This window comes from Prionailurus viverrinus, chromosome C1 (assembly GCF_022837055.1).
Source record: "Prionailurus viverrinus isolate Anna chromosome C1, UM_Priviv_1.0, whole genome shotgun sequence".
Classification (NCBI taxonomy): Eukaryota; Metazoa; Chordata; class Mammalia; order Carnivora; family Felidae; genus Prionailurus; species Prionailurus viverrinus.
This window is the reverse complement of record NC_062568.1, coordinates 155,601,667-155,628,541: the sequence shown is the minus strand read 5'-3', so window position 1 is coordinate 155,628,541 and position 26,875 is coordinate 155,601,667. Positions and strand designations below refer to the sequence as shown.

Here is a 26,875-nt window from a genome sequence, read left to right as displayed (position 1 = left end):
GCCGCACTGAAGACATTGATTCCTGCATCCCACTCAGCTCACTGTGCTGTTTTAACAGGTACAAAAGTTTATAGTAAACAGTAAAATACTCAGACTTATATAAATATTATTTGTTTTTATTTTTGTTCTTCTTCAGATGTTAAGTATAACAAAAGGAAGCATAAAAGATCCTCTCAGTGGGGCACCTGGGTGGCTCAGTTAGCTAAGCATCCAACTCTTGGTCATGGTCAGCTCAGGTCATGATCTCATGGTTCCTGAGATCCAGCCCTGCATCTGGTTCTGCACTGACAGCATGGAGCCTGCTTGGGATTCTCTCTCTCTCTCTCTCTCTCTCTCTCTCTCTCCCCCCCTTTTTCCCTTTCTCTCTGCTCCTCCCCCCACTTGTGTGTGTGCATGCTATCTCTCTCTCAAAATAAATAAACTTTTTAAAAAAGTCATTATATATTTAAAAAAAGATCCCCTCACTGTTGCCTCCTCAGTACACAGATTCTAATAGACTGTGGCTATGACTTACCACAGAATTGTAACTTGCTATGTCCTTAGAGACACAGGTCCCTTTGTAACCCCATTATCCCTTAAAATTTATGTAGCAGCTTTGTAAAACGCCTTCACAATCATGCCTTCCTTTCATGTACCACATATGCAGCAGGTGAAAACTATCGAGTGCCTTGTGTTATTTACATTGCAAATGATAAACTTTAGTTTTCAAAATGCTCTTCTGAAAAGATTGTGCTTTTCATTTTCAGAAAATCAGACTTTACAAAACCACTTAAATTACAGTTAGCAGTTACAATTTTGTACCAGGTTTGAAGAAAGTTTAAACAAGATCGAATTCACACAACATGGGATGTAGGAAAATGGAAACTTGTAACCTATTCATCTTCTATGTTTCCCCCTTTAGGCTGCTTTTGTCTCATCTGTTGGTTTAGTTGGATTCATACCATTTGGTCCAACAGCAGATTAACGAATAGGAGCCAGAAGAAAGCAAACATGAGGAAGAAACCAATTCTTCCCATGACTCAGAAGCCAAACTCCTATAAAGACTATAGGCTCCTAAGAGAAGATAGTCAAATCCCAACAACTGAATCCATTAGCTCCCTCTCTCCTTAAGGTGTGAGTTCCCTGAAGGCATTTTTACTGCACTATATGGCTTCCCAAGGAGGACCTTAAGCGAGTAATTTATAAAATTATTCCTATTACTATCTTAGAGAATGTTATTGATTTCATTTTAAAATCTATATTTAATGTTAGCATTTTCATAAATGTTTTTGCAGGAATTGGTGAATAGATGTCATTAGGATTTGTAAATATTCAGTTCCCTACCCCACTGGGCCAAAACACTTCTGTTTTTGTCCATTTCTCTAAAAATATTTATTGAAATAGTTTCTCCAGTTAAAACAATTTGAAAGTCATTGGTAGAGATTGAGATATTTTACATTATTTTTCTACATAATGCCCAAAATCTGCTGAGTATTTTACACTCATATATGTATTTTACACTCTTAATTTGGAATTATCACCTTTCAAATGCCCAGTAACCACATGTGGCTAGTGGCTACCACACCGGACAAAGGTCTCGGGCTTTACACTTTTTGAGGGCCTATCACATATATTTCCTCAATTAAACTGCACAGGTATCATCACTATAGTGTCAACTGTTGGTTACCTACACAACACCCATTCTTCCATCTCCCCTTCTCATCCATACATCTACTTTCATGGGAGTCTAAGCACCCCAGAGCTGATCTCATCCCTAAATACTAGAACGTGTCTGGATCAGGGGTGATGATGTGATCCCATATGAAGCAACAAGATCTCATATGAAGCAACAAGAGGAAGTTCCCTTCTCTGGATATCTGGGGAAAAGTTTCTCTCCCTCCTCTGGAGGGAACCAGAGAAAAACACAGCTTCTTACTCCTGCTAGATGTGAACTAGGAAGCATGTATACTAGTCTCCAATAATAAATAAGGGGTACATTCCAAGACACCCAGTGAATATCTGAAACCACAGATAGTACCAAACCCCACATATACTATCTTTTTTCTTATGTGTACATACCTATGATAAAATTTAATTTGTAATTTAGGCACAGTAAGAGATTAACAATAACTAATAATGAAATGGAACAATTATCCCAACATATTATAATAAAAGTAATGTGAATGTGGTCTCTCTCTCAAAATATCTACTACACCTTACTCACCCTTCTTGTGATGATGTGAGGTGATAAAGTGCCTACATGACGAGATGAAGTGAGGTAAATGATGTAAGCATGGTGACAGGCTACTACGGACCTTCTGACAATACATCAGAAGGAGGATCATCTGCTTCTGGACCACGGTTGACCACCAAGTAACTGAAACTGTGGAAAGTCAATCTGTGGATGGAGGTCAGGGAAAGGTTTCTGTACTGCCAACCATCCCAAACCTGAGGGGAACAAGCCATTGATAGGATGAGGCCAACACAGTAGACTGCAAAAGACAGGACAAGCTTTGGTCCTTGATGACAATGCTAAACTTGGGGATTAACCAGCCCTGAAGGCTGTCCTAACTCTGGATTTGCAGTTATTTTTTTTTTTTTTTTTTTACTCTGAAGCCAATATACTGTATCATCTCTAATAACAACTGAGGGAAACATAATTATACTGAAACTTTTGAGCATCTTTTGAAGCACTGTTTTTCTCTTTGTTATTTTTACTGTTTCCCTATTGTTGCTAAAATCCCTCATTGTTTAATTGTTATCCCCAGGGCACCTTCCTAAACATCTTGTTTGTTTGTTTCTTTGAACACCAGGCAATGGAGTAGCTGTTTTCTAGTGTTTCCACCCTCTGCTTCCAATTAACTTTTCTCTTCCATTACAGAAACAATGTTGTGTCTCCCATTCTTGTCTACACTAAAAGTATTTTTTAATCTTTCTGAGAATTTTTATTACTAACAACAACATGGAAACAATAAAAGTAACAAAGGAAAAGAAATGTTTTTAAAAATGCTCACAAGTCTGACTGCATACATAGTACACAGTATTCATTAGACACAAGCTGTATTGGTGGCTTTGGCATCAAAAACATTTGGGTTTGGGGCATCTGGGTGGCTCAGTTGGTTAAGTGTCCAATTTCAGCTCAGGTGGTGATCTTGTCGTCCTTGAGTCTGAGCCCCATGTTGGGCTCTGTACTGACAGCTCAGAGCCTGGAGCCTGCTTCAGATTCTATGCCTCCCTCTCTCTCTGCCCCCCCCCAGACAGCTGTCTGTCTCTCTCTCTTTCTCTCTCTCTCTCAAAAATAAACATTAAAAAAAAAAAATTGGGGTTTGATTTGCTCAATATCATTTACAAACTCTGAACCTTAAAGCAAGTTGCTTACCCAGCAAATGAAAAAGTAAAGTAAAATAAAAGATATAGATATCATCCACCTCCAACATTTATGTGAAGATTAAAAACCATGTAATATATGTAAAATTCTTAAGGCCAGGATTTATACATCAATTTTCTGATTCCAAATCTAGTGTCTTTTTCACTTTATTACAACATTTTTTTTTTTTTCATTCGTCCCATAGTCACTTAGTGAGTGGCTGCTATGGGCCAGGAAAACTCATAGACTAATAAGGCAAAGTCTCTGTTCTTAAGCAGTTTACAGTGCACAGTGAATCAGACAAACAAATGAATATTAACCAGAGGGAGGCCATACAGTTTAACCATTTATCACATAGGCCATAAAATCAGACAAATCTGGATTTGAAAGTCAGCTCTGCTTTGTGTTAGCCTTGTGATTTGGGAAAGCTACTTAACATACCAAAACTAATTTCCTCAGCTGAAAAAGGAGATAGCAGTATCCTTTCAGAGTGTTGTTGACAGAATGAAATGAGATTATGTCTGTGAAATGCTTAGCATAGTGCCTACTATAAAGTAAGCATTTGTCTACTGTGGACCATAGTCCTCATTGCCATAATAAATATTATGACAACCGTAAATACAACTGTGCATAATTAAGTGATCAGGGTATACACAGGCACTGTGGAGTATAAGGGAGGGCTTTTAAATCTGTCTCCAGGATCAGGAAAGCATGGCCCCCTAAATAGCGGATGTTTCTGGAAAGTTTTGGAAGTCAAAGAGTTCCTACTGCTGAGTGGGAAATTGTGTGAATCATCCTAGGAGCTACAAATTGATCTTTATGACAGAAGGTAAGGATGCTGGGGGAAGGACGGAAAATGAGTAGCACATGTGGCCAAATCCAGGATCTTAAGAATTAAACTAAGGAATCTGAAGCCTGGATGAGAGGGCGCTAGATAGTAACATGCCTGAATTCTTTGTGAGAGAGTCACTGTCAGCACACTGAGGTTTGTTCACTACAGCTCTTTCTCTACAGTTATAAGAAAAAAAGATGAAAGCAGGTCTGCAAGAATCCCAATCGTACTATATCATGCTGCAAGTTTTAAAACTGTCAAAACAAATTTTCTAATTTTGACTGTAGTCAAACACTTTCCCACTAGGCAAAGAGAACTCAATAAACAGTTTTATTTGTTTTATAAATAGTTCAGTGAAAAGAATAATATTTGTGAATTGTACTAGCTGGAAAATGTTTGCCTAATAAAACTTTTTACCACTGTATGTGAGTGTTCTACGCCTGAAAAGACAGACAACTGGATGAAATGGAGGTCCCACCTTTACAGAAAATACCTCCTAAATTGTAGGTATCATGTTGAATGGAATCCTTTAACGGTTTATTGTAGGACAAGTGAAAATTTTTGTCACCTTCTACAGGGATTTACATGACATATTCTCTATAAACCCAAGGTCCTAATAAGGCCAGTCATTGAATGGATCAACGAGATTCTGCAGGAAATCTTGTTTAACCCATGTGATTATCTAATCCAGCCAGTTTGTGTTATTTTTAGGTATTTTCACTCAATCTGTTCTTTTTTGTACATTTTCAATAAAGTAATATGACAGTGCTTTAGTAAACCAAGAAAAGTAGAGACAACCACTATGAAACTGAACGTTATGGCATAAAAAAGCTTCATGTATGCCACTCGCTAGGGGTGTGACTGGGGGAAGTTGTATAATTGAATCTTAGAATGTGGAACTGAAAAACAGGGATGAAAAATACCAAACTGATAAACTGTTGTGAAGATTAAACTAGATGATCTATTAAAGGGCTTCACACAGCAATTCTCAAGTACTTGCATGTAGTAGGTATTCAGGAAAGATGTCTTTTTGTTTTGTGCATCTCTTTAGCTTCCTCTCCTTGAGTCTCGTTTCCACTCCAACTCAATAAGGGATGTGAACGCATGCGCGTGCAGACATATACACACACATTACTGTTGTAATGTTTCTAAAACTGAATTTGGTGGTAACAACGAATTCCCACCTCTTATAACTATCACCTCGAGTTTGTAGAACTATTTCTTCATATTCTAGGTGGGAGAGAAATTCCAGTGCTTATTTCCCACTCTTACCCCCTACCTCAAAAATAAGATGCTGCAGGAGCACCTGGGTGGCTCAGTCATTAAGCATCTGACTTTGGCTCAGGTCATGATCTCATGGTTTATGGGTTTGAGTCTCACCTAGGGCTCTGCTCTGCCAGTGCAGAGCCTGCTTTGCATCCTCTGTGTCCCTCTCTGTGTGCCCCTCCCTCTCTCTCCCTCTCTCAAAAATAAATAAACATTTAGGGGCGTCTGGGTGGCTCAGTCCATTGGGCGTCCTACTTCAGCTCAAGTCATGGTCTCATGGCTCATGAGTTCAAGCTCTATGTTGGGCTCTGTGCTGGCATCTCGGAGCCTGGAGTCTGCTTTCGATTCTATGTCTCCATCTCTCTCTCTCTCAATCTCTCTCTCTCTGCCCATCCCCTGCTTGCAGTCTCTCTCTCTCTCTCTCAAAAAAAAAAAAATTAAAAATAAATAAACATTAAAAAATATAATAAGATGCTGCAGGAATAAGATCCTTCTTCTGGTGACCCCTTGATATAGCCAAGGGGTAAAAACCCCAAGCTAAAGTGGTCACATCTGCACCCAGGACTTCGAATCTTGAGAGAGTGACACAAAGAAGGGAGCTCTGAGATGGCAGTTTCATCTCGGCGACATGCAAACTGTCTTGCAGTGTGACCTGACACTCAGCTTTCAGAAGAGCCTGGGTCCTGTCTGTCTTCTAAACCTGGCCTGGTAGCTTCTTATGAGCCCTGTGAATCACTGATATCCTTTTCATATATGCCCTATAGGCTTGGAGTCAGATTCTGTTGTTTGTGACCAAGAACCAAGTTTAGGGAGGAGATTAGAGCTCTGAAGTCAGAAGATATTCCTATACTTCCTGAAACTGATCTACAGCATAACTTAATTAGAAATAAATGCTAGAGAAAAAGGATTTTTTTTAAATGTTCCCTAATGTCTTTTATAGAACAAAAGCTACTTTTTAGAAATTTACTTTTGGGGCACCTGGGTGGCTCAGTCAGTTAAACATCTGACTTCTGCTGAGGTCATGATCTCACAGTTTGTGAGTTCAAGCCCCAAATTGGGCTTTGTGCTGATAGCTCAGGGCCTGAAGCCTGCTTCGGATTCTGTGTCTCACTCTCTCTCAGCCCCTCCCTTGCTCATGCTCTCTCTCTCCCTCTCTCTCTCTCTCTCTCTCTCAAAAATAAATAAACATTAAAAAAATTTTAAAAAGAACGAAAGAGGGAGGGTTGGAGGAAGGAAGGAAGGAAGGAAGGAAGGAAGGAAGGAAGGAAGGAAAAAAAGAAAGAAAGAAAGAAAGAAAGAAAGAAAGAAAGAAAGAAAGAAAGAAAGAAAAATTTACTTCTGGATCCAGGCAAATCCTCAGTCTATTCTTGGAGGAAATTACTACCATTAATAAATTCAAAAATCTGCTACCCAGCATGTTGGCTGTTAGCACATCCACTGATTTATACAGAGAAAATTGTCAGATTAACATCAAACCCAGACTACAACTCGCCCTTTATGGAGTTTTCTTCTCTGGTCATCTCACTATGGTGTTAATAGTATTTGTGAGCTTACAGAGCCTCATATGGCTACCTCTGTTCCATTGTAAACCTTACATCACACTCTTAACTCACTTCTGGACAATCCTCTGACCCTAAATCTTTAATTGGGGCTTAACAAAATTCACATTAGTCTTTGAAAATGAAATGGGGTCCTCGGAGTTAATGTCATGTATAACGGTTTCTTGTATTCACAGAACAAAAAAATTGTAATAAAGAAGAAAGAAAGATGTTGAAACTGCTTCAAGATGACATCATCACTGAAATATTGTATTGTTATAAGAGCAAAATTAAAACCCCATTGTAAATATAAATCTATTAACCAAAAGCTTTGGGAAACAACAACAACAACAACAACAACAACAACACCATAGGATCTGGCCACTGAGCTGCAAAGCTATGTCATAAACTGATTGCTTAGAAGCAGAGCCTGAACTGACATATGGCAAGAAATCAAAGTGAGAGATACAGAAAGAGAGAGTCCTGGCTTTAGTCTTCCAGAGGGCCACCTCCAACCTTGACACTCCTGCAATTTACGTAAATCAAGCAAACCTCCCCCTCCCCTCTACTTTTAAGCTTAGTCTGGTCTGGATCTTCTCCTGGGCATCATGATTCTTAGGACATCCTATTATTTCATAAACAAACTTGCTTACTTCTCTTTCTCTGGGTGACTGTCTCAGAGAAAAAAATAGCACCCATTAGATAGAACTTAATCCTGCCTCTGCCCATTATTAGCTGTGTAAGCTTGCAGCAGTCAGTTCCTTGTTAAGGAACCAAGGGAATGCCTTTGGTGGACAGCTAGCCACCTTACTACCAAAGGCCCAGAGAGGGAGGACCCTATTTCTTGTCATAATCACAGGGCAGGGATTAGAGAAATTTCAGAATGTCTTATGAACTCGGTCTTCAAATCTCTTTGTGTAAATACATCCACTTCTCCACCCTAATACCAGCCATCATTGTCTCTCACCTGGAAAACTTCAGCACCTTCTATCTGTTCTCCCTGCACCTAGTCTTGCCTTTCTGCAATCCAGGATCTTTTAAAAACATAAATCCAATAATACTCCCCTGATTCAAACCTTCCAGTGTTCTCTTAAAACAACACTGAAACTCCTTAGTATGGCCTTATACAAATACAATCTGGCCCCCAGCACTGTCTCTGACCTCACTTCACAGCACTCCACTCTTTCCTTCTCACTTCACTTCAGCCACACAAGCCTTCTCTCTCTCCCTTGAACACACTTGGTGAGCCCTTTGCTGTTCCCTCTGCCTAGAATGCCATTCCTATAGATTATCCATACCTGGTTCTTTCCTTCACTCAGGTCTCAACTTAAATGTTGAGAGGTCTCAACACCTCTCTGAGGCGTTTTTCCCTGACAACTCAATCTACAAAAGTTTCTGAGGCTTCCTCTATCACATCACACTATTTATTTTCTTAACAGTGTTCATGACAATCTGATTTGTAGGCTATCTTCTTCTACTAGAATGCATGTTCCCTGAGAACAGGAAACTAGTCTATGTCATTACTATATTTCCAGCATCTGGAACTGTGCCTGATGGATAGTAGATACTCAATAACCAACCACTGAAAGCATGAATGGGTGAATAAATTCTAAATGGCCCTCAGGTGTGATCCTATGTTCAGTACTGACAATGGAAAATAATATTGTTTTTTTTAGTCACAACCTCAAGTCTCTCCAGGGAATCACTCACTACATATCACGCTCCTTGAGGAAAAGGCCATGTCATCATTCTGTCAGGTTGTGATAGTGCCTGGCGTACAACTGATATTCAATGAAGTGTCACTTAAATGAGTTAATACATCATGACTCCTGCCCCTCACATTGTCAAGATAACTGCATGTAATTTTGTTGTTCATAAATTTAGTGGAAGTTCTTGATACTTTATACAGAAAGTATAGTATCATAAAACTTAAAAAAAACTGTCTCTAGTTAAATTAAGTATTGTTCCACATAAACCAAGGATGAGCATTATCAACCAACATAAGAGAACTGAAATTTTTATATTAGAAACACCAACTCAAGATGAATTGGGTGACTCAGAGGCACCGCAGCTTAGAGAAAAGAGTTTGGCCTTTGACTCCCAGCTTGGCCTCTTACTAGCTCTGTTACCTTAAATGAATCAGTCATCTTCTTTCAACTTTACTTTCTTCATTATCTATAAATTGGAGCCAATAATGCCTTCCTCTTAGGGTTATTTTAGTAAATTAAAACACACACACACACACACACACACACACACACACACACACAAATAATTGTAAGATAGAGGCTAAGACAGTACTTGGCTCTAAGAGAAATCTTTGTGCCCCATGAAAAGCAACAAATTTCCTGTAAGTAAGCTTAAACAATCTCACCAAGAATATTCTAAAAAGATATCAAACACTAAATGGGTTGTTTTACTAAATGACCCTCAGAAGCCAAGAGATTTTATAATGTGAACTGTCTTATTTTACAAATATAGGAGTGTAGAAAAGCAATACAACTTGCCCAAGATAAAATGCAAATTCTTATTTCTAATCTTCAAGGCAATCTACCAATGCACTCCGCACCCTTTCCCTCATCCTTCAATCCCTATTTGACTCATAACATTGCTCAGCATTCTCAAACATACTTCAACAGAAACAGATTTGCACGCCATTCCCAGCACACCTGCTTCAATTTTTTCCTCTGTGTGTCTGCACACACTCCCTCCCCGCACGAATTCTGTGCCAAACTATGTCTCTCCCTTCTCTTCAAGCAATACATAGGGGGAAAATTTTTTCTTCACTAACAACTCTACAACTCCATCAGACCTCAACATTCACAGACTCTGATGCCCCACCTCTCTAATTCAGGAAGCAACAACCTGCACAATCTTCTTCATACATAAAGCAGATCAACTCACGGTGCCCTCACACACTGCTTTTAGTTGCTTTCCATCATACTTAAGATAAAAATATAAACTCCCAAACAAAAACGACAGGGTTCTGCACAGTTGGCCCCGCCCACATCCTTGGCCTCACCTTGAAGGTGCTCTCCCTCCTACTCACTCCGGTCTGTCCACTGGCCTTCTGTCAGTTACTCTGATGCTTCTGCTCTTTCCCACATTGATGGCTTCACATGCTGATTTCTTCCTCAAAGTATCGTCCCTCAAGATTCATCATTAAGTGACATTTTCTGAGCAGACCCTCCTTAACACCCCACACCTCACCATGGAATCAGGAGGGGGTACTCTTTGACATCTCTCAAAGCATTTTTATCTTGCCTTCATAACATGCTCATTGCTTTAGTGATGTATGTAATGGGGTGCAGGAGCCACCCCCCTTCTCTACTCAGGTGGACAGAGCAAGCCACATTGGAGCAGACGTCATGGAATAATAAGAAGCAATGACTTTGGTAAATGTAGAATGAGTAGGTTTACATAGTGGAAATCGGTGTGGTATCATAAGAAAATTCACACAACACTCCTGGTACATGCCACTGATCACTTCGGAAGAGGTAGACCATCATGCTTTCTGGGGGAAAAAGGGGGGTGGCTGAGAAACCTAACCTCTTCTCCCAAGATTTAAAGCTAATAAACTTGGAGAAGAGTGACTCTGGCTACATTCAGTAGAGGGAGAAGACATGGAAAGTCTTAGAAGAAAATTCATTGGAAGAGAAAGGCAAACTTGTCAGGAGGTGATGTGAGTACAACATAGAGACTAAGGGCCCAGGAAGGCTGATTCCAGACAGTACGTGACCTGAGGCCAGCTGCCCTCTGTGTCCATAAACTGTAGCACAGTGGTTGTCCTCTGGGTAATTACTGGTGAGTTCTATGGCTAGAGTTATGGGTATGAATTAATGTGCTCTCTAATGATGGTGCCCAAGTACAGACCTACTATAGCCTGGACAGGGACACAGTACCGCAGGGCCTCACAGCAGCAGTAGACGAGCAGCACTGCCCTTCTGCCCAGACAAGGCCCATCTGCAGCAGGCACCATGTGCCAGTGAGAGCAACCATGGTAATGACCCGTCAGACTGGTGACATTTGTTTATCGGAATGAGTGTTCACTGACTGTCTGCTACCTCAGTAGGTTGAAAGCTTCATGAAAGAAGACTGTAGAGCACAGATTGGACACTGCTCAACAAAAAGTGTCATTCACATAGAATATAATGTGAACAGTGAGCCCCCTAGAATGAGCCCATAACTGCCCAACACGTGCAATCATGAGTCAGCGCTCATCACCACTGCACCACCAGGGTGAGCAGAGTAGCGGGTACATAGCAAGCCCTCAAACGATATTTATAGATGACTGTATAAAAGAATGTGTGGTCTACTTGGTCCATTTGCATACATTTCTATGCCCCTTTTGAGGAAATCTTTGGGTGTTTTCCCTCATGCATCTAGTATAGTACGTCCACCAGAGACGATTTTATCTATTTCAAGCTACAGGAAGTCGGAACTGAAAGGAAACTTAGAGGTGATAATTGTTTTATTTTGTTGACGAGGAAAGGAAAACCATAAAGATAAAGTGACTTCTATCACGTGGTGGCAGAGCCTAGATGAGAATCCCCGTCTTTCGCTTCCCAGTGCCTTATTTTCTCTGTGGCCCTCACTTCCTTCTCCAGTCAATTTCTTTTGTTCTCATGGAGCAGAGAGGAGTGCTCACAAGTCAGGGGTCACTTCATCACTAACTGCCACTCTTACCTTAGGACAGCTGAGGCACAGGAATGCAGACATGCATGTTCTCCCAACCCCACACAAGGTGGTTGGTAGTGAGACATTATCGGGGTAATTGCAGACATCAAGACCGTGGTGAAAGCTCCACCCTATTGTCTGGTGAATTCCTCCAAATGCATCTTATGTTTTACAATCTTTCTTTTTCTTTTCCTTCTTTTTTTTCTTTCAGCATTTTCAACATTAACAACGTATTTCTTTTTCTAAATTTGCATGAATCACACCAACAGCAGCATATTCTCAACCACAGAAAGCGACACTTATAAAATATTCAGAAAGTGGGACAGAAAGATCAAATCTACTTTCAGGAATCAAATACTTTTCAGAAATATCAAAAGATTGGCGAAAAGTATATATTTTTTTAAGTTACACCTGATTTCCTGGAGGGTCAATAATTGCTTAAAACAAGGAGGATTCCAGCTCTAACTTGACCTCCTGTTTTTGTGTTTTCAAGATTTTTAAAAATAGTAATGCTATTTGTACTTCTGTTACATAACTTTTACTTAAATTAGTAGCTAATCTCCTTCTTTCTAGCAGAATTAAGGTGCAAAAAATCAAGCCTCCCCTTCATCTCTGCCACTACATTTCATTTTTAGATCTATGGTTCTTCAAATGCCTATCATAAAAATCAGTACTTATAAAAGTAATACAGTATATACATTTTAATAAGTGCCAAGATCACCCGATGAAATGTCTTCCTTGTGAATGTTGCCCAGGAGACTGCCTAGGAGGGTCACTGGATGGGAAAATCACACTCTGTGTTATCTGTAGACTACAAATAATATTAATGTTCTGTCAGGAGCTGGCCAAATTGTAAGGCGATTTACAACTCTGTGATTCTCACTCTTGGGCCTCATCTAAGGATAACATAAGTTCAGTTTCAGGCTTTGAGTCAGTGGTAGAAATTCTATTCAGCCTCAACATTGGTGATCCCCTGTTCTGATGAGGACAACTGAGTAATGAGCTCCACCCTTAAGAAGTCTGACCAATGACAATAACTAGATGCAAAATTAATTTGACTTACACATTTATGCAAGGACAGGTCTGAGTACACAATGAAGCCCCTGACTGGAGAAACAGGCAACACATTCTCTACCTGTGGCAGTGGTCTTCAGAAGATGAGGTTATGCTTACTCCTCCAGGTTTAGGGAAAGGGAAATGGGACCCAGCAGGTTTTAGATTTAGAGAGTTAATTCACTGGCAGCCATGAGGCAGAAAGGATTCCAGAGCTGACAGGATGCAGAAGAGAGATGGTGGCAGGGGGGAGGGATGAATTATAACACCTTGTAAAAATTTATGCACTTGAGATTTATAATTTTTAATGTTTTATTTTTTTCTGAAAAGTTCCACTCTCCACCACACATTTTTGCCCCCAGTAAACTATAACTAATCAAGCTGTGAAACATCACTTGTGTCTTTTCTTCAGTTTCCTAAGGAAAAGGTCTATCTGAACACTAAGAAGTCAACATTATCATCCAGTAAAACATCCTAGTAGTGTTCCTACTATTGAAGGATATTCCCAATTATTCCCACATAGATTTATGGTGGTTTTCATTACTGTGCTGTGAAATGGGTTGGGTAGGTGTTTTTATTCCTACTTTACAAAAGAAAAGCAAATAGTTCACAAGGATATCAAGTGAATTGTCTAAAGTCACACAATTAATTGCTTACGTATTGGGGACCAGATAGTGTCTTCTGATTTGGGTGCTTAGATACTCAAACAAGAACCATGTATTGGGTATACCTTATATGGCATGAAATCATGACCATTCCTTGGAAAAGAACAATGCACAAGACAGACACTGTACCTCGCCTCAGGAGGTCAATTAAGCAATATGTCCAATGAAGTGTGACTCAGACTATGACTGGGAAATGCAAGGTAGGTGCTATGGAACCAAAGGGCCAGAGCATGCAATCTGGCCTAGAGAGAGAGAATCAAGGAAGTCTTCTCAAATAAAGTGACTTCTAATTTGAGACCTGAGGCAATCCAGGAGGGGTGATTGCTCTGTAGCTATTGTTGAGTGACTGAGGGTGAAGTGGCAAATGAAAAAATGGAGAGCAAACGTTCTCAATAAAGAGCAGAGATAATTTCTTCCACTCCATAGTGCTATTCCTCAGTTTGTGTGTGTGTCCTTCTTGCTAAAGAAGTCACACATTGTCCACCTGTCATTTCTGATACCATGCTTACTGTAAAATATTGACATATACTTAGGGGTCAGGATAGAAGGAGAACCCCAAGGACAACCAGGCTTCTTCTTTGGTTATCTTCTTTAACCTATGAGAGTTGGAATTTTCTAAGGAAAAGGGGTACTTGAGAGGCCATCTAATAGTCTTCAAGAAGTATGGTGGGAGTTGAAATACAAATTTCCTACTTCTGTCTATGATTAAGAATTGAGGAAAATGGGGGATTCAAAATTTGACACGTTACAGTTGTAGACCTCTGGATCTTAAGGCATGAATGAGATAACTGCAGAACACTGGTGAATTATAAAAAATACTACACAAATATAACGAGTTTTAGGGAGGACTTCCCTCCCAGCTTCCTTGCAATGCATGGCCAGAACTGGAAACTGACACATGACCCAGAATCCCTTACTACCACCCTTCAGCACCCTCACATGAATCATGTCTATTACAAATGTGTGCAGCATATACTCCTGAATGTTATTCCCAGAAAACTGAACCCGTGGAAACTTTCATAATTGAATTCTTGACCTTTACACCTTTTTCAAAAGAGAAAGGCCAATGAGTCACAATTATTCTACAATTCTAGACCATCTGAACTTCTTTAAATAGAACAGTTTAAGAACTGTTTAATTCTTGGCTCTCTCTGTTAAACCCTCTCTGTTAAAATAAAAAAAATCTCCATTCCTTTAGCCTTGATTTATCTCAATCTTCAAGTTATATTGGCTTCTGAATATATCATTTAGATAATCCACCATCACCGTATGTACTCTGTCCAAAAGCCCCAGTCACTCAGGAGCCTTGTTGTTGCAAAAAAAAAAAAAAAAAAAAAAAAAAATTCAGCCACACAGTCTCCTTTCCAAATTTCCTGAACCTGTGGAAACTTTCACGGTTGAAATCATCATTGAACCATCATTCTCACCAATAAGAGAACCTGAGAATAACATAAATTGGAAAAAAAAAAAAAGCCCTTAAATGTCTAGTAGTCCTACCTCCATACTTTACAGATAAGAGGATATATAACTTGCCCAAGGCCCATTATTAGAGCGATAATTCCTGGCCTATATTTAAGCAAACAAACCAACCAACAACAACAACAACAACAAAACTGAAAATAAATGCGGTCACACACCCTGAATTATAAATCTGGTTCTAATAGTCTTTACACTTGAGTTCTTTGTCTGAATGATGTAGAAAATAGTGGCAAATTTACAGGATGCAATTAAATGAGATAACAGATGTGAAAATATTTACATGGTGAAGAGGATAGAGTAGAGGCACAAGAAATGTTGGTTAAGCCATCACCCTTAAATCAACCATTTCTAATAACTTCAGTTCTTTATCACCTTTCTTCCTTGACTCATCTCTTCCCACTGTCTTACCCTAAAGCCCTAAATGACTCATGAAAGTAAGTCACAACCAATCTCACTTTCCCATTTTCCAGCCCAAATCTATCTGCAAACCACAGCCTTGTCAATCTTTTAAAAACCCTCCCCCTATTCTAAAACTCAAAATAGAGATCTGTAGTCTACTGGCAAAGAACATGGTCCTTATCCCACGTTCATCCTAACAACCTCAATCTGTTTCCATACACCTTTTCAAAGAATTTTCCCATGGTTCTAGTGTACACACTCTGTTCCGGTTCCTGGACATGCTCATGCTCAGCCACAAGGTCAAGCTATGCCATCCCACCTCTTCCCTGAAGTCCACTCTGGTAAAGTCAGGTGGATGTTCTTCCCAGAGCCCAAGGCAATACTAATTATATCAAATCTGGTATTGTTCTCCAATTGTTTCACTCATAAATGTGGGGCTCCACTGAGCAGATTATAATGCTTTGACCAGCTTTTATTTATTTATTTATTTATTTATTTATTTATTTATTTATTTTAACGTTTTATTTATTTTTGAGACAGAGACAGAGCATGAACGGGGAAGGGGCAGAGAGAGAGGGAGACACAGAATCAGAAGCAGGCTCCAGGCTCTGAGCCATCAGCCCAGAGCCCGACGTGGGGCTCGACTCATGGACCGCGAGATCATGACCTGAGCTGAAGTCAGATGCTTAACCAACTGAGCCACCCAGGCGCCTCTTTGACGAGCTTTTAAAAACTCTACTTAATATCCCTCCCACAGTGCCTAAACAAATAAAGTAATAAACAAAAAAAGTAAAGAATTCCAAGTAATCTCAATTCTCATAAAAACAAATTACGGAAGGTTTTTATACAATCATTTTCCTTGGAGCAACATCCTAAATAAGGCAGAAATTTATAGGCAGAGAAGATCAGCAATTGCCTAATACTTTTTTATACCGTGAAACAGGATTACCTCTATAAAACAGTCTATTGCATATTTTTACCACATGTAGTGTACTTAAGGCAAGTTTCATTTGTCAAGATATATCAGGGATTCCTTAGATTTAAATAAAGTCACATCCACATTGTGAAATACCTTCTTTTTATAATTTTTTTTTACATTTATTTATTTTTGAGAGAGAGGGTGAGACAGAGCACAAGTGGAGGAGGGGCAGAGAAAGAAGGAGACACAGAATCTGAAGTAGGCTCCTGGCTCTGAGCTGTCAGCACAGAGCCCGATGTGGGGCCCGAACTCACAAACCATGAGATCATGACCCGAGCTGAAGTCGGATGCTTAACTGACTGAGCCACCCAGGTGCCCCGGGAAATATCTTCTTGAATTGAAGCATCTCTCTTTGCATTTGTGGATATTGAGCAGAATTTGCTGGTTCAAGATTAAAGGTAAAAGTTTCTAAGGCTGCTTTTATCCAAGTCGGAAGTTGTAGATGAGGAATTCTGTTCCTCAGACCTTACTTTTCACAATGTTAGCCTTATAGTTACTATTTTTAAGATAGCTACAATGTTAGCCACATTCCACCTGTCTGGGGAGTGTAAGGTTTACAAAAATACAAAAGGTACTCATGGCTTTTTGTGAACAACAGCCTAAGGTTATTCCTATTTCTGGAAACTTGGCTATCATGTATAATAACTGGAGGATTCGGTGAATTTGGTTCATAAAAAATGAAATAATAAAAAGTGTAACAGATTTGCATTGCTGAGTCAACTGGTGGATTCCAATAGGATTTGATGCCTCATAAACCTACAGTGACTACAAATTGTAGATCGTCTATCACGGTGACATCACTTCCCACTGTATTCTCAATTTCACATCTCACATCATATTTTTTTAAGTTTATTTTTACTTGTTTTTGAGAGAGAGAGAGAGAAAGCGCAAGTGGGGGAGGGGCAGAGAGAGAAGGAAACAAAGAATCCCAAGCAGGCTCCACACTGTCAGCTCAGAACATGATGCAGGGCTCGAAACCAGGATCCGTGAGATCATGACCAGAGCTGAGGTCAGACGCTTAACCAACTGAGCCACCCAGGCACCCCTCACATTGTGTTTTGTAAAGTTTCTGGTAAAAAGAAAATGTAAAGAAGGTTTTGTTTTGCACCATAGATAAACCTGTAAGTATTTTGTAGCAGCAACTTGTTGCCAGTCATTTTCTTACTATGGTATCTCTGCTAAATTTTCTGGTAGCAACAAATGAATATTATTAGAATTGTGATAGTCTCCAAAATAAGATATACTCAGGGTCCTTTTAAGTAAGGAGTTTGAATAATTACATTGGTATCCTATGCCCAACTCAACAAAGGCTAATAGGGAATCCATATTTTACCTGTAGTTAGAAAACAGGTATAAAAAGGTTCTCTCACTTCAACATTAATACACTTAAAATTCAAGTCACTAAGTTCTAGTGTCTTTATTCTTATAGTTCCCTAACTTATTAAAAGAGCTGTTTTGCCAGTTTCTTTGAGATAATTCCAACTTTTTACTGCAGATCTTTCTGAAGATATCTGAAGATTTAACTTCGATGGTGCACAAAACAGAAGACAGAAGCACTTCTTTATCAAGTTTATCAAGTACCTACTTTGGAAACCATGAATCTCTCCTCTTTGATATGACCATGTGTTAAATTTACTTCATTTTAAATGCAATGTTTTTATAAGAACTGAATCAACAGAGTGTCCGATAAAATGATGCAAACCAGTTAATATTTTTTGAATGCAGGAACTAAATAAGACTAGTTCCAAATATGTCTTTCTTAAGAGAGTGAGTTTGAACATCCTAGCTTACAATTTTCAAAACTGATCTCAATTCTTTTTTTAAAATTTTTTTTCAACGTTTTTATTTATTTTTGGGACAGAGAGAGACAGAGCATGAACGGGGGAGGGGCAGAGAGAGAGGCAGACACAGAATCAGAAACAGGCTCCAGGCTCTGAGCCATCAGCCCAGAGCCCGACGCGGGGCTCGAACTCATGGACCGCGAGATCGTGACCTGGCTGAAGTCGGATGCTTAACCGACTGCGCCACCCAGGCGCCCCAAAACTGATCTCAATTCTTAAGGCTACCAGGCCCGTCACATTAGAATCAAAGTTTTGAAATAAAAACACTACACAGTTTCTCTTCAGCCGGTTAACTGTATAGGTAAGCATTTTATTCATACGATTTAACTGCATTTCTTTTAGGATATAAAGTGTGTGGTAAGAGCAGACTCAAAGATGTGGGTCTTAAATGTCAACTGTGAAAAATTCAGATATTCTGTTTGCCTTTAAAGTTATGTTAATTACCACACTTTAATAAAGTGTTTATTTTTTTAGAACTCTTTTCCCCATCTGTTTGACCACCTGTATACCTCATTCTTCAACCACAGGAGTAAAGGTGTCTAAAATTGATGCTGGGTTTGATAAGCTACGGTGATGACATTAGCCTGAGTTCTAGTTCCTGGAACAGAGATCTGTGACCACATGGCCACTTATGGGCAGGTAGGTCCCAGCATAACTCCTTGTGCCCACGTGTCACTGATTTGGAGCCAAGACCTGTGCTCTAAATATACTGTACCAGTTAAACACAGGTATTCTAGGCTATCTGCTTTGTCAAATGCAGGGGAGTGTGGGAAGGGGAAAGGCACCAAGGTTCTGTTTTTAAATACAAGGGATTTAAAAGTAAACATGGTGCACAGCAATGGCAATATACTTAACACCACTGAACTGCACACTTAAAAATGGTAAATTTCATGTGATGTAGAACATAAAAGTTTCTGGTAGAACATAAAAAAACTAAAAGAAAAGCCATGTGGGAGTGGGTTCTGAAAACTGTGTTCACGGATTTCAGAAGTTTTCCACGACGGTCTGTTAAACTTCCAAGTCCAATATATAATCTGCTATAACTCTGCCAGTGACCAGGTCACGCTTCCTGCAATGCTTTCTATTAAGCCAGGCTGCTTGGAACCTAAATGAACATCCACTCATCAGGTACTCATAAACAACACTTACTCATAGAAATCTCCAGCTAAAAGTACCACAGAGGAAAATCTGGAAAAAAAAACAGGTAAGTGTGTGGTGCCACACAAGGAGCATGGGTAAACATCACCTGCTCCCAGGCTGTGCCCCTCTGCCAGGAGCTAGGCAGTGCAGCAACCCCTATCTTCCTATCTCAGGACTGGTCTTGCTCCAGCCCAAAGGCCGGTCAGAGTTCCCAGGCCTTGGGGTCCCATTGACTGAATGTGGGTTCAAGCACTCCCTAGAGGGTACAGCACCATTCCAAAGGGCTGAGGCAGGCTGCAGCGGCAAAAGGGGTCTTCCTTCACTCTCTTGCTTCCACCAAGAGTGAACCTGCAAGGAAGGTTAGCCCGGCTATGCTGGGAGGGTACGCAGTGTGTCAGAAGCTGCAAGAGGGCTGTGCCCGCCTGCTGTTGCAGGTAGAATATTTCTGCAGACTGAAAATCATCTCAACATGCAAGAGATACTTGAAATAAGGAGAAAACGCACAGCAGCAGGCTACAGTTGTCACAGCCATTCTGCCCCTAGTGCACCCATTAGAAATCTGTGTCTCTGTACACGCACTGGAATGACACCTGGGCATCCTCCTACTCCCTCCAATTAGGATGGGAGCAGCCCCGTGGCCTCCACGCTTGTATAAACAAAGCCTAACGCGATGCCTGGCACTTGGAAGGTGCTCGGCAAGTAAAGGAGGAGCTCAACTCTGAAGCCACAACCAAGATAGCGGGCCACAGGCCTCTCCAGTCCTCTGTGGTTGCCAACACACCCCTGCAAGTGCTGCCGCCATCAAGAGGCTTCCTTGGCCCGCCGGCGCGCCCGCCCGCCCAGACCTCCGCACACAGGCAGGAACTACGTACCAGTAAGGGCGACCAGCAGACAGACAGCACGCACATGATCCCCATGAGTTGAATGGCCGTCTCGGTGGTGATCCGACCCCACTGGGCGCCGGACTGTGACGCCGTGGCCTTGGCCCGGCAGCGGGACACCAGGGCCTTGATGGTGGCCAGGTTGCAGGCGAAGGTGACGGCCAGCGCTGAGAGCCCCAGGAAGGCAAAGGTGGAGGCGAAGAAGAGGTTGCCCCAGTTGTGCGAAGAGCTAGTCCCGTTGCCCCCTCCCCCGGTGCTAATGAAGCACCACGTCCCGGGCCACTGGATAGTGTACTGGCCTACGCCCAGCACCGGCAGCAGAGCGAAGGCGAGCACCGCGAGCCACACGCCGAGCAGCACGGCGCGGGTGGCGCGCGTCTTCATGTGGCTCGCGTACCAGTGCGGCGCCCGGATGGCCAGCGCCCGCTCGACGGCCATGGCGCTGGCGATGAAGAGCGAGGAGAGCCCAAAGACAGTCATGGTCAGACCGAAGAAGGTGCACAGCCTCCCCGACGGGTCGAGCTGCTCCCAGCGCTGCTTGGACAGGTACACGAAGATGACCACCGGGCTGGTGAGCAGTTGCCCGACCAGGTCTGTGAGCGCCAGCCAGCCGATGCACAGCAGGAACGACTTCTTGCGCTTGCTCTCCCGGCGCCGGTAGCTCCGCGACACGAGCAGCATGGCCAGCGCGTTGCCCACGAAGCCCGTGATGAGCATGGTGATCGGGAAGGCTACGGACACTGAGCCGCAGTCCTCGCCGGGCTCGCGGGGACGCGTGAGGTTGCCCCGCGCCGCGGCGGAGCGCTCGGGCGCCCACATGCCCGGGTACGAGTGGTTGAGGCGGGTGCAGAAAGGGGCGCTCCCGTCGCCCCGGGTCTCCTTCATGTTGGCTTCGAGGTGAGGAGAGGACGGCGCCCGGAGAGCAGCAGCGGGGGCTGGCGGAAGGGGCGCGGGCGGCGGCGAAGGTCGGTGTCCACCCGGACTGAGGCTGGGGCCGGGCTGCCCTCCATGATGCGGGGCGTAGCCGCCGCCTCACTTCTCTCCTCTGGCCACGGCGCCTGGGCTTTCAGGCAGCCGCGCCGTCGGCTCTGGGAAGCCTGCAGCTCCGAGGCGCGTGAGGTGCCGGCCCCTTCTATAAGGCCGCGGAGGGCGGGGCGCCCGGGGGTGTGGGCCGAAGCGCGCCGGGGCGGGGGCGGGGGGCTGGAGGAGCAACTGCGCGCGTCCCCCGGCTGCTGCGTGACCGCTGCCCTGGCCGCCAGGGCTGGAAACTCTCAGGAGGACTCCTCTTGCCCCGACTCCTGGTCAGACGAGACGCCCAGCAAGTCCGCCCTTCGCTGCGCCGCGCCTCCTCCTCTCCTCTGCCAGAGGAGCGTGGGCGGCCCGGGCTAAAATGTCTCCCCGTGCTTCCCGACCACAGGCAAGTCGCCAAGGCAGACCCGAACGTCCGCCCCGCTCCTTACCCATCCGCCAACGCTTATTGCAGGGGCCGGATCCTCCTCCCGGAGCTCTTCTGTAACCCTGGCAAGTGTAACTCACCTGTTTCTAAGCAATCCGGGCCAACCACACTCCTTTGCATAGCTGAATGTGAACTTTTCTCCCTTTTTATACTTTGGGACCAAGCAGCTCTGTTCCCGGGGGTCACCCTGATAATATAATACTCATAGTGCCTCATAGAGACTTAAGGGAATACGTATAAAGGAAACAAAGTAAAATCAGAGTGCCGAATTCGAACATGAAATCTCAACTACCGTTCTCCACCTAAATTCTATACCTCTCCCCGTAAAAAAAAAAAAAAGAAAGAAAGAAAGAAAAAGCTACGGCTAAAGTGGCTAGAGGCAGGTGGCAGCCGCTTGCATATCTGAGATAATGAAAAACTGCCGCCAGCCTATTCTCAATTAGGACTAGAAACTGTAGTTAGATGTTAGGAAGGTCTTCACATTTAGTGAAAATGGGCATAATTGCCTAATATCTTTTACTAAGCGAATATTTAGTGTTTTTTCACAGTTTCCCGTTTTATCAGATCCTCCAAGGTCTTGTTCCTATCATTACTCCCCTTTGATGGTGAGCTGAGGATCCTTGAAGTTAAAGGATGTGCCCAAGGTCTTCCAGCAATTCTTCAGTCTGCATCTTTAGTCTTGTTTGCGCTCATACCATAATTACTCTTAGCAGTTGAGAAACAACAGTAACTTTGTTCCCACATTTTGGAAGGGTCTGGCTTTTCTGCCTCTTCACATTGTCCAGGAAATGAAAAGATTTTGAAAATAATTTGTAGACTTCGTTTTTTCCCCTCATTTAAGAAATTAAACCTGATCATATAGCAGTACGAATACCATTACTCAGGCTTCAGATTGACTTCAGGAGGAAGTCCTGTACTTCGTTTCTTTACCTTTCCTAGCTTAGTTGGTATCTTTTGGGGGTGTAAATGAGTGGTAGGAGATGATCCTACATTTTTTCTGTGCTGTTGTATTAACTCTCTGTATGAGAGCTTGAAAAAAAAAATGCTTATAAGCCTTATATAGTTTTTAAAGGAGAAAGAGCAAAAATGTAATTTCAACTCCATTTTAACAACATGCATTAATGACATTATTTTGTTTTGCAGTCATTAAAATTTTTTTACACTTTTGAATTTTCTTTTAAAATGTCATGTTTCTAATGAGAATGACAGCTAGGAAGGAATACTCAAGTGGTTTACTTTTTAAATCTTCTCCAAACTTTTGTCTTATTAATTTGAATTAATCTGACACTCATATTTATGAAAGTTTTTTCTAAAATCTCATTTAAAATATTTAATATTTTCATATATATACTTTAATGCATATTGGATGAAAGTATCAAATTAAATTTTTCAGTAATGAGACTCTAATGTAATTATGTATTTTATTTAAAAACTTAATTTGTCATGATTCATACAGCAAACATCAAAGCTGAATGTCTCTCCAGTTATATCAAAATTATTCTCATTTTTATGAATATTTGACTTCTTTGAAATTTTACTTCCCCCATTGCAGTATATGCTGTAGCTAACTTGACTTCATAACAGTAACAGAGTTAATGTTAGACTCTTTACTCACCTCTATACCAGTGCATTAAATATGTTGCATTTCAGATCTTTTGTGTAACATTTTCCTCCTTTCAGTGATTTGCTTCATCTTATTCTAAGTTGTCAGCTTTTTAGTTACTTACCTTGTAAACAAGTGATTTAGGGAATCTGAGGAGCCACGGAATAGGATGCTGCCAGATGGATTCTGGCTGGCACTTTTTAGTGTCAAGGCAGAAATAGCCTGAATTGTGTTGGTCTGAAACACCAGCACCCTCTAGTGACCAACCTAATAACATGCTGTACAGCATATTAAAGAGAATTTCTAAATGACAAATATGTTTTGCTTAAGGAACCCCTGATATCTTTCTTAGGGGTGTACTAATTAATACATAACTATGTATTAATGGTCATTTTGTTTTCCTTGGAGTGCACAAACTATCATGTCTAATCAACAGACCAGTGGAGTATTAGAGTCAGATCATTGAAAAGACCACATACTCAAATGTTTTTTAAAAATTTTAAAGTATATAATCACCCATTATCTATTTAATTTAAAAAATTTTAATGTTTATTCATTTTTGGCAGACACAGAGAAACCAAGTGTGAGCGGGGGAAGGGCAGAGAGAGAGGGAGACACAGAATCCGAAGCAGGCTCCAGGCTCTGAGCTGTCAGTGCAGAGCCCAATGCGGGGCTCAAACCCACAAACCCACAAACCATGATTATGACCTGAGAGAAAGTCAGAGGCTTAACTGACTGAGACACCTAGGTGCCCCTCACCCATTATGTATTCTTAAACTATTCTCTAAAAATAATTTACATTTTAATATGTAAATATCTTACCTTTTAAAATTCACAACATATATCAATATTTAGCTAGCATTGATGAATATATTCTGCCACTTCTACTGAACTTGCATTAAGAAATCTTAAAATAGACTTGGTTACAAAACAAGATCAGTAACTATTTTGCATTACTTCATTATCAATGGAAAATATCTATAATTCTTATTCCATTGATCCAATTGCTAATTTCAGCATATTTTTAATTGTTTTTGAGAGAGAGAGAGTGCAAGAGGGGGAGGGACAGAGAGAGGGAGGCACAGAATCCAAAGCAGGCTCCAGGCTTTGAGCTGTCAGAGCCCGATGTAGGGCTTGAACTCACAAACCACAAGATCATGACCTGAGAGGAGCCACCTAGGTGCCCCAGCATATTTCTTAGTCCTCCATCCATTCATTCAAAAAATATTTATTGAGCATCTATTCTGTCAGATACTGTGCTAGTTGTTAGAGATATAAAAGAAACACACAGATATCCCTACATATATGGAGCTTATGTTTTAGTGCAAAATTCTTGATTTTTAAAATCTGAAATAACAGAAGAAAGGAATGCTAATTTCAGTGGCTTTTGTGATTTGCCATGGAGGTAAGTTCTTATATAAAATCCAATTTAAAAATTCATGAACAATTTTCATGAAAAATGGAAAAATATGTAGTTTTATCAAATGGGATTTATTTCAGGAATCCAAAGTAGATTTAAACACCCAAACATCAACCAATATAATTACTATTTCAACAAAATAAAGGAGATGCTTGAAGTTTTTGCTAAATCAAACATCTGGGTATACTGAATCCCTTTGTATTGATTGCATTTTCTTCAAACTTTTCTTCCTGTTTCTTTGCATGCCTGATAGTCTTTAGTTGAAAACTGGACTAAGTAGTTAATATACTGTAGTGACTATGGTTTCTATTGTTTTCCATGAGGATTATTGATTTGGCCTGGGGCCAGGTGGGGGCTGGGGGTGCAGGTGATGTGGTCATCCACCAGGTAGTTAACTTGCCTGGATTCAGACTGCCAACATTTCCTTTTGTGGTATACAGCTGCTTTTCTATCTCTGCTCTGTTGTCATGATTTCTCATGGCTGCTCTGTGGATTGATCTACCCTATACTGCATAATTTCTTGGTCAGTGATGGGGACCACCATGTCTGTGGCTTTCTTCTGCAGATTCTCCTCTAATTTCGAGCTGCTCTGCCAGCTTTGGGTTGTGCCCTACATTTCAAGCTTGTGAAATTTCAACTATTTGCCACCTAAGGTGCTCAGGGTGGAGAATAAACTCGTTTAAGGAAAGCATCAAAGTCATGGACATAGGTCTTGAGTAGTTTTATCTTCTAAGACTAGGTTCCACTCTGGTCTCTGCTTGCTTTTTCACCAGGCTTCAGGGAGATTCTCTTTCATGCACGGTTTAGCTGTCAAACATATAATTGGGCAGAAATTCTATCTCATTCTTTTTAAGGTTCTTATCACCTGGATTTCCTATTTAAATTTGCAGTGGTCTTTTCAGCCTTGAACTCCAATCTCTGGCACTTTTTGTCAGTGAGACTGATTTTTCCCATCACTGATTTCCCACAGATATAGTCATGAGGGTTGGGCATCTCTCTCAGTCCAAAAGGCCAGTAACCCTTAATTCTTACCCTTTTAGTTGTAGAGTTTTGAGATTAAACTCTTCGGCAATTTCTGTATGCTTTTGAATGCTTTCCAGTGGGTTTTAGTTGTTTAAAATTTTAAACCAGATTTTCATTGTTATCTGTAGGGCAGTGTGATAATAGCATAAAGACAGACATATCTGTTCAATGGAACAGAATACTATATCTACTTATATCTAAATAGGTAGATATTTATGGCTATACACACACACAGCGGGGGGGGGGGAGGGTTACAGATATACAGATAAAAGATAGGTATACACACACATCCGTCCATACATGTTCAATTAATTTTCAGCAAGTGTTAAGATAATAAAGTCTTTTCAACAAAGGCACTGAAAAAAATGGATACCTGTATGAAAATAAAAATGGACATAAACCTTATCTCATACCACACAAAATGGACTGTAGATTACATGTAATTATGCTTAATCTTCTAAATTAAAATGGGAGAAAAATTAATGATTTCTTTAGTCTCCCATCCTTACTGGAAGTACTCTCCAACTTGTCTTTTAACATTTAACATGATTCTCTGTCAGTATGCATACAAATCCTTCATTCTTCTTAAATACCATGAATAATCCAAATTCTTTCTCTTTGGACTATTTGTAATTTTTGCTATCAGAAGCAATGGTGCAACAAATATTCTTGTGTATACTGGTGTGCATACTTGTAGGACTTATTTTACATGACAGATCCTCAGAAGTGAACTGCTGTACACTGATGACCCCCAAATTTACATCTGCAGTCTACGTCTTTTTTGAACTTGTTTCATATAGCCAATTGACTGTCATGCCATTTAGATAGAACTTCATCCCATTTAAATGGAACTTCAAATTTTCTTCCCCACTCCTTGTTCTACTCGTCTTCCCCATCTCAGAATACAATATACCATCCACTTACTGAAGCCAGAATTCCAATGACCATCCTTGAGTCTTCCTTCTCTACCATGTTTTCCAGCACATCATCCAGTAATATTCTAATTCAAAATATATTTCATCTACATTCACTTGTCTCCATCTCCACATCTACCACCTGGTTCAGATCAGTACCACCTTTTACTTAATCTACCACAATAGTTTTTAAATTGCCTTGATTTTATAATTAAAAATTTTATAACAAATTGAGCTAAAACGACAAGTTTAAAGCATTTAATTATATTTTAAGATGCTAATAGTATCTTCACTTCTTTCACTCCCAAAACCCTTAACAACAGATTGAGGTATATTTTTTCCAATTTTTTTCCTATGCTCACA

General features: G+C 41.0%; 1 protein-coding gene across 2 annotated transcripts in view; it reads right to left on the bottom strand.

Moving 5' to 3' along the window:
• The window catches only part of PTGER3 (prostaglandin E receptor 3), a 180,360-nt gene extending 159,150 nt beyond the window's left edge, over positions 1-21,210 (bottom strand). For both annotated transcript variants that reach the window (XM_047873162.1, XM_047873161.1), the window contains exon 1: positions 20,088-21,210. In XM_047873162.1, coding sequence (XP_047729118.1) covers positions 20,088-20,981 — 894 coding nt within the window. In that variant the 5' untranslated portion in view covers positions 20,982-21,210. The remainder of the gene's footprint in view (positions 1-20,087) is intronic.
• Between the last annotated feature and the right edge of the window lie 5,665 nt (positions 21,211-26,875).